At 31.3% G+C, this 9,116-nt stretch overlaps 1 protein-coding gene across 2 annotated transcripts in view; it reads left to right on the top strand.

Moving 5' to 3' along the window:
• Positions 1 to 5,501, top strand: part of LOC102588616 (probable isoaspartyl peptidase/L-asparaginase 3) — a 7,656-nt gene extending 2,155 nt beyond the window's left edge. Inside the window, exons 3-7 of one of the 2 annotated variants that reach the window (XM_006358168.2) lie at positions 521 to 585; positions 685 to 1,068; positions 1,152 to 1,210; positions 2,387 to 2,491; positions 4,924 to 5,501. In XM_006358168.2, coding sequence (XP_006358230.1) covers positions 521 to 585; positions 685 to 1,068; positions 1,152 to 1,210; positions 2,387 to 2,491; positions 4,924 to 5,146 — 836 coding nt within the window. In that variant the 3' untranslated portion in view covers positions 5,147 to 5,501. Of the gene's footprint in view, positions 1 to 520; positions 586 to 674; positions 1,069 to 1,151; positions 1,211 to 2,386; positions 2,492 to 4,923 lie in introns of both variants that reach the window. The other variant, XM_006358169.2, reaches the window with a different exon arrangement.
• Positions 5,502 to 9,116: the final 3,615 nt, after the last annotated feature.

Here is a 9,116-nt window from a genome sequence, read left to right as displayed (position 1 = left end):
ATGAAACAAAATGATAATAAAGGGGGGGGGGGGGGGGGGGGACTCTTGTTGAATGAGTTGGTTTACAAGATACAAGGATTTCTTATATAGGATTTTGAGTTACATGAAAGAAGAGAATTTGCCTAATTTATTGAATTCCAAATTGTTGCATTATCATTAAAATATCCTCAACTTTCAACAGTAACATGAACATTAAGTATATTATGCTTAGTAGTTCTCTAGGCTTCCAATCATACCGCTTCATCTACCACATTTTAGTTGACCTATTTCAATGTAAAAGAAGGTTGAACAGTTGACAAGTTAGTCCTACCATTGACTGTCTGTTGTCAAAATAAAAATTAAATACATTTAGTTCAGATATGGGAAATTAGTACAATTTTGTCCTAAAGAAGAATATTGATGACAGAAAAGTCAGCCAGTTGTAAGGTAAGAGTTGATGCAGTTGAGCATCTTGCTGCTGGTTTATACAATATGATACTTGAATTACTATAGCAGTTCATAAGTATTATTTTCATGTCAGTTGGGCCTGGTGGAAGTCCAGACGAGAATGGAGAAACTACACTTGATGCCATGGTCATGGATGGGGTAATAGTTTTCTGTTTATTCTTGGATGTTGCTTCATGATCACTGTGATGAAGACAAACATAATTAAAATTTATTTCGGATTTGCTAAGACATTCATAGGTAACAATGGAGGTCGGCGCTGTTGCTGCTATGAGATATGTGCCAGAGGGAATTAAAGCTGCGAAGTTAGTGTTGGAGTATACTAAACATACTATGCTTGTCGGGGATCAAGCCTCAGCTTTTGCCATTTCGATGGGCCTTCCGGGGCCTACAAACCTAAGCTCAGTTGAGTCAATAGAGAAGTGGACAAAATGGAAAGATAGTTCTTGCCAACCTAATTTCCGGAAAAATGTTATCCCTAGAGATAGTTGTGGTCCATTCCATCCCAATGGGCCTTCAATAAGAAGATGCCTGATGGATAACGAGCTCAGGCCTAATGAATTTGGATCAGTTAATGTAGGTTTACATAGCCATGATACAATATCCATGGCTGTCATCGACCAAGTAAGTTGTTGGTGTGTTCTACTTTATTTTGCTTAGCTTGTTGGCTTCTTTCACTATAAATTGTTTATTCGTTTCTTTTTTAGATTGGACAGATTGCCGTTGGAACATCAACTAATGGAGCCACATTCAAGATTCCCGGAAGGTGATGATCTTTACTTGTTTATGCTATGAGAAAACATTGTGTGATCTTTCAACGCTTTACCATGAAGCCAAAAAAGAACTTCAATGACCTTTTTAGAATTGTTGTGCATATGCCACACACTTTTATTTTTGCTTTAGTAAAACAAAGTACTTCGCAACCTGCTAATTATATCAAGGAAGCTGCAAATTTTGTTATCAAGTTTACTGTCTCTTCCCTAAAGGGACCATTCTCGTCTTAAAAGGGAAGAAGTAGAGACAAATTACATAATGTTGTGGAGGGATATGCCATTTATTCAGGGGTGTCTGAATAAGGTGAAACAATTTATAAACATTTCAAAAATTGTTATGAAGAGTTTACGGCTTGATCTATCTATTTTGGATGGAAAGAAAAAAATAATCCTTTACAGGTGGTCACTAAGGTGTCAAAAGATTAAACATTTCACATTGTCGACTTCTGAGGTTCTGTCAATCTGCGTTTGTAAGTTTTGGAACTTTGTTAAGCAGGTACCCAGCAGAATAGTTGAGGTCACGCAAGCTGGCTCGGACATTGCCATCATAAAGAAGAATTTGGAACTTTGTAAATGCTTGATATATTCTGCAGATAACACTAATCCACAAAAATATAGGTTCATGATAGCTATCTCTTTTGTCCTAAGCTGTCTATGTTTAACTTTTCCCTTTTCACTATTCACGGTTTATAGGCAGAGGAGGAATTTCTTATAATAGAATGGGAAAATTTAAGTTGAAGTGTCTAAAAGTGGCTCTTATATATGGGAAACCTTTAATCTCATTGAAGGGAACTGGACCGTGTTTTTGCATCAAGTGAAGGAAAGGTGGAAATTTAATTACAGAATGAGGGAGCATTTCTTGATACTTAGATTAGATTTTTTGAATAACTTTCTCATTCTCTTAATCAATTTGTAGAATGTCCACTTGCTTCGATATTTGATCGGTGGTAGATTTTGCATAGAGTATACTTGCCTCTACAGTAGAAATTTACTTCTATCACAGAATAAAGCCATTACTTCCTTTACCTCTTTTTCAGAAAACATATGAAGCATTACCGTGGTGATGCAACCACAATATTTTATCAAACTGGTTTTGTTATTTTTCTTTTGGTTTTCTATCTTTAACAGTTTCCTTTTACTTCTTCTTTCCCTTTTAAACGCAATTGTAGGGTTGGTGATGGACCTATAGCAGGGTCTTCAGCATATGCCGATGCTGAAGTTGGTGCTTGTGGAGCCACTGGGGATGGTGATATTATGATGCGCTTCCTTCCGTGGTATTTCGCAAGAACTTCCTCTGATTTTTTTGTGCCATCATGTACAGCAGAATTTCATTTAGAAACTAAGTAACATTAGCTTTCGAATGAAATAGGTAAATATGATACAGAGACTGTTTAGAGTATCTGACCTGGTAAAGTCCGAAGGAAGGGTTTTGAAGGTTGGGGATTATACCTAAAAATGTGGCATGAGAATAAATAGCGAAGTGTTCCTCGGTCTTTTACACGGTCACACCTGCAGGTGGTATTCTGTGAATGTTAAATCATTAACATATGATGGTTGGCAGCATATTGCCATATGGCGTGTACAAAAGATTTTGCTTGTGTCAAACAAGCATTTTAAAGGTCTGGTTTGGTTCCTGAATCAGTTATCCTGGAAGTAAGAAGCTAAAGCCCCTTGAATAAATCTAGCTTATCACAGTTAGTTCATAACTTCTCGTGAACCCCACTTCTCATCCTAGGATAGAAAATTTGTGCTATAAGCGTCTAAATTAATAGTCAGTATACCTAGTTTATAGTTGATATTGCTGGCTCTCCAGATTCTCTTGCAGGAATCACAAGCTCTAGATAAAGTTTTAGATTCGTTCCCCTGATTGATTAGTGCTTGGATGTGTCTTCTTTTTTGTTTCCTCTTATACTTAATAGGGAATTTAAAAGTTTCTAGCTGAACCAAATTCATGTTTTTAAGCTTAATTTCCTTTTTTTATTTTATTTTTTATTTTTTTGAGAAGGCAACATATTTGTATAATTATATAAAGACTACACCAAAAACTATGTAGTCACCCACAATTACAAGGACTGCATAAAAGCTCTTATACGCTTGGTTTTCTCACAAGGAATCTAAAACATCAAAAATAGATTCATGGTCCTCTAAATACTTCCCTTTACACCAAAAAATAGAAAAAACTAGACACTTCATTTCATCTTCTGAATTTGGCTTGATTTATCTTCAAATCACCTTTAATTCTTTCTTCCCAGATTGTCCACCAGTGCAAGCTGGGACGATCTTCCATCTCTCTTCTTGACTGGATTGATTACCTTAATTGTTCCAGCAAGTTAAGAGTTCAGATATTTTTCCTGGAATAACCCACATGATGCCTCTTAAGCTGATGAAAATCCTCCATAACTGTATAGTCAACTTACAGTGCAAAAAAAAAGGGATGATTGATTGTCTTTGACTCTTCTCTACATAAATAGCATCTTGAGCATAGATGATAGCTTCTCTTGATTAAATTATCTTGTGTCCGAACTCCTCTTTTGCTAAAAGGCACGTGAAGCAAGCAACTTCATAAGGAATTTTCACTTTCCAAATCAAATTCCATGACCAACAACCTATCTCATTATTTGATAAAGGGAAAAGGGTCCGATATACCCCTCAACTTTGTCATTTAGAGCTGATATACCCCTCGTTATGAAAGTGACTCATATATACTCCTACTTATATACAAATGGCTCACATATACCCTTTTCCTCTAACGGAAATGAAAAAAAAATTGTTTTATTTTAAAAAAAAAATATAATCTCATATGAGTATATTTAATCCTCCTCAAACATATATATATTTTTTAACTTTTTTTTGTTTCAATGACTAATTTAGATTTATTATTTTGATGGTCAAATTTATTTATGTTTCACTAATATTCTTGTAAAACTTATTATAGATGACCAAATTTTTTTCTTCAAATACAAAAATTAAATTACAATATAGACAAAAAAAAATAGTTTTAAATTATAATATAGCCACAAAGAAATAGTTTTAAATTTTTTTCTTTACACTAAGGAATGAAAGAAAAAAATAAAATAAGAATAAGAAACTCAAATAATTATAATAAAAGAAATCAAAAAATAATTTATGTATGAAAAATATTAAAATATACCTTGAACTTTGCTAGAAGAATCATATATATCCCTAAATAATTTTTAAGAAAATTAAAAGTCAAAAATATAAATTTAAAACTAATTTTTTCACTTCCGTTAGATGAAGGGTATATGTGAGCTTATTTTGTAACGGTAGGGGTATATTTGAGCCGTTTGTATAACGGTAAGGGTATATATGAGCCACTTTCATAACGAGGGGAATATCAGCTCCAAATGGCAAAGTTGAGGGGTATATCAGGCCCTTTTCCCTTTGATAAATTGAACTCCTTATAGGCTAAATTGACAGAAAACTTCACTTGCTTATTCCCATTCCAATTCAAGTAGTCTTCAGAGTTACTGATCCACTTAAATTGTTCCAATTGCCAAGGTGTTGTAGAACTCTTTTAACCTTAACCAATCAATCCCCAAGTCATTAAGTAATCTTCTGAATGTAAAGTTCCCATCTTGATCAGCACGTATTTCTCCTACTATTGCTTCCTGTTGTTGATACAAAATGTATACATAATTTAAAAGGAGATACATAACATTTTTCTTTGCTGTTTGCTGGATATCAGTTATCAGGCTGTGGAGAATATGAGATTAGGAATGGAACCCAAACTTGCTGCAAAAGATGCTATATCACGAATTGCAAGGAAATATCCAAACTTTATTGGCGCTCTATTTGCAGTCAACCGAAATGGAACTCATGCAGGTGCATGCCATGGTTGGACTTTTCAGTACTCTGTCAGAAATCCTGGGATGAACGACGTTAAGGTTTTTACTGTTCACCCCCAGTGATCCCTTTAGCATACCCCGATTCTATTGAAGTTCTTTATCTTCCATAAAGCCGCATTCTTAGTCTCTTTTGCATATTGCAGAAGAGATATGTCCTTCCATATTGTGAACCATAAAATTTGTCATTGATACAGCAAGTTCAAATTTGACTATTTGCAATGACTATCCTATTAAGCTTCTAATATTTGCTTGTTTGGCAAATTTTAGATATATATGCATACAATATATATGTTGTCCGATCCTTTTCTAGATCTTTTAAATTGTGGAAACTTAGTGCACTAGACTATTTTTTTTTCTTTCTTCCTGTTTTGTGGACTAAGGAACCTAATTTATGGTCAATCCTGAGTTTATTGTTGAAGTGTAAAGATTATTTTGCTGATTGGACATGGATCTGTTTCAACATTGATTAGTTCTATAAGGGAACTATGAAAAAAGTTTGAGTTGGATTTGCTTATTTCAAGTGTTTTTCAAAAGTAGTTTTGTAGTGTTTGAGTAAAAAAAAAAGGAAAGAAAATTTAAGGTGAAAACAACAAAATATAGTCCTAAGCTCATTCAAACAAACTTATGATCGAAATTAATTTTGATGGGATAAGTTATGTTGAGATAAGTTATGATGAGATTAGTTATGTTGAGATTATTTTTTAGGGAAAATTGTATGAAATAACAAATTATTAATTCAAATTAAATGTTATAGCCATAGTTTGTTTTTTTTGCAATTCGTAGCAAACATTCATGTTTTTTGTCATCTGGCGAGACCCCACTCGGAAGGTATATTTGTATATGTGAATTCCCTTTATACAAATGTGTTGTATAAAAATTAATTGTATATATATAGCATTTATTTGTATATAATTTGTTGTTTGTATATGTGTCATAGTTATACATAACAAGACATGTCTGTATGATCTCTTTATGTATATAAATAGTAATTTTGTTTATATACAATTAATATGATTTAGCTTATTTATACAGATTCAATTTGTTGTTTGTATATTTTCCATAGTTATATATAACAAGACATGTTTGTATAATCTCTTTATGTATACATGTAGTAATTTTGTTTATATACAATTACTATGTTTTAGTTTGTATACAGATCAATATACAGATTACCGAAATATATAGATCAAGAACGGCAGGTTTTTATGTATAAGTATACCGAAATATATAGATTAATAGGCATAGCAAACATAAAGTTTGTTATGGAGCGCAATTATACAAACTATAGCTATAGCATACAAATATGATTTTTATGCTTACTAAACCTAAAATTTACTCTATTTTTTATTGGTTGTTTGGTTTGTCACATATTTTTTTTTGGTTTCCCACTCGGTGTCCGGAGCCCACATTGGAGCTCCGACTAAATTCGGATCGCGTTCTACAGGACCCATTCGGGGTGGCGCTCCCAACAGGATTTTCTCCATATCCAGGGCTCGAACCCGAGACCTCTGGTTAAAGGTGAAGCACACCCACCAGTGCACCACAATCCATGTTGATGGTTTGACGCATATGCATGACATAATTTCTAAGAATAAGTTATTTGTTTACAAAAATACCCTCTAAGAATAAGTTGTTTGTTTATAAAAAAAGGCTTATGGATACTTTTGTTATTTATATTTTTACTTATTCTGGGATTAATATTCCACCCACAAGTAGTGATAACTTATCCTAGTCATAATTATTAATCTTGGGATAAGTTATCCCACACTTCGTAAACAAATAAATAATTGAGGTATATTAAAAACTTATTTTGAGATTATTTTTCTTTATCCATAAAACCGAATGAGTGGTTGGACGTAGATTTGATTGAAATTTGAGAAAAAGGGTTCTTGAAATTGAAAAATGGCACTATTTAAAAATTGTAGTTGTTTTTAACATGTATTCCACCTAAAATAAAATAAAAGGTTGAAACCTTGTGAGTGGGAAAATTCATCTTTAAAACAAATCAAAAAATCATTTCAAAATATAACAAAACAATATGAAAATATTTGCTGAAAATAAAAAAGAAATTTCTTTTAATGTCGAAGCGGCTCCTTAAAAGTTGAAAAGGTGAAGCCAAAAATCCCCTTTTCTGGATTTCTTTTTTAATGAAGAGTGGTGAGAGATATCGTCTTTTTCTTTCAGTGTTATCACACGTGAAAACTGAAAAGTGAAGAAAAGCGCTAAGTCCTCTCTCAATATTTTTTGTTTAATAAAAAACTGTATTTATTATGTGAAATATAAGCATTAAAAATTTCTGATAATGTGCAAAGATGCAATTTAAAGTTTTAAATTCAGGTTTGATTAGTGACACGCTATCTTATACTAAATTATTAGTTCCTCATTCCTAGTATATATATTCATTAATGAATAAGAAACTATAGGCTATATTTATTGTTTAGTGTCGCACTCTTCGAGCCAAAAGACACACAAATTAAACTCCCAAATGGTTAAAATCAACATTAAGCTAGTATAGCCAGGCATGCATTTGACTCCCAAATGATTAAAGTCATTAAGATTAATTAGCAACTACGTTTACATTAAACCAAAAAGATTGCTAATTAAATGTTTTTATTCTACCATGACTTAGCCCTTTATCTTACCTTAAATAGAATGAGTAGATTTTTCGTATGGAAACAAAATATTTTGTGTCTCTCACAATTGAAATAAGTGTGTGAGATTTCATTTTATCTTATAATTAAGTATGATAATTCAAAATATAAGATTTGGGTCCCATTTACTTATAAGATAAAAAAATAAAAATAAAAAGTCTTACACAACTATTGTTAATTGCGTGAGACTGAGACACAATATAAAAAATTTCGTAAGAAATATGAGACCTACCAAGTGACCTACTACTAGAAGAATATAAAAACAACAGATAATGTGTAACAACCCTTTTGATTGATAAATGCGAATAAATATTTTTAAACACGGGTAATGCTAAATGGCCAGAAAAAATTGGCCAGAATTTGGCCAGAAAGGCAAAAAGACTATAATATCCTTATTTCAATTTTTGCATTTATTCCATCATACTTTTCCCTCCAAAACAAAAGTAACTTTTTTCTATTTCCCAAACTCCTTGAACTACTAAAATACAAACTTTTTGGCTACCAAGGGAAATAAAAGTGTTTTTTTGTATATTTATGTGTGTATAGTTCATTCGATTTATTTTTTAAAAAAATATTGTTCAGTTAATTAAAAAAACCGTAGTTTCATTTTTATACATTAATATTTTAATTTCGTTTTTATACTTTAATATTGTTTTCATTACTATACCATACAGATTATGTTCTCTCTCTCTCTCTCTCTTTATATATATATATATATATAACCTACACTCCTTCCTCTACCCCTTCCCGAACTCAATTATGTACACAATGTACCAATGCATACCTTTGAAAAATTATTTTTTTCTCTTAAAATAAATCTCTTTATTGAAGAAGACAATTAAATTTCTCATTAATAATAACTACAAATGACTATCTTATCTACTTAAGATTATACTTAATTATTTTGTAATACAAATTTAGTAAAACATAGTAATTAAGCGTAGATTCAAAAAAATATAATTAAATTTTTCTTTAAATATACACAACTAAATAGATTCTTCTATATAATGGATGTTTTTCAAGAGAAAAAATAATGTAATTTTGGAAGTTAGATATTTATAAAAAAAATAACTGACGAAAAACTTTTGTAACTTTTAATAACACGTTAATTTTTTATATTATAATCATTCCAAACAAGAATTAACATATATAGAAATTGGTAGAATTATTTCACTAATTTTAACCATGAATAAAAATTAAAAGTACTCATATAATACTAATTAAGAGGATGTTTCAAAAAGAATAAATAAAAGATCACTCAATACCTATTGATCAATTATAATACTTTAAAATAGATGTATTTTTGTAGGATACTTAAATTACAATATGTCTAATATATTTAAATAAAGTATAGCATAATTAGTATATACATTTTTATAAAA

Source organism: Solanum tuberosum, unplaced genomic scaffold (assembly GCF_000226075.1).
Source record: "Solanum tuberosum cultivar DM 1-3 516 R44 unplaced genomic scaffold, SolTub_3.0 scf00271, whole genome shotgun sequence".
NCBI lineage: Eukaryota > Viridiplantae > Streptophyta > Magnoliopsida > Solanales > Solanaceae > Solanum > Solanum tuberosum.
This window is presented reverse-complemented; position numbering and strand designations above follow the sequence as displayed.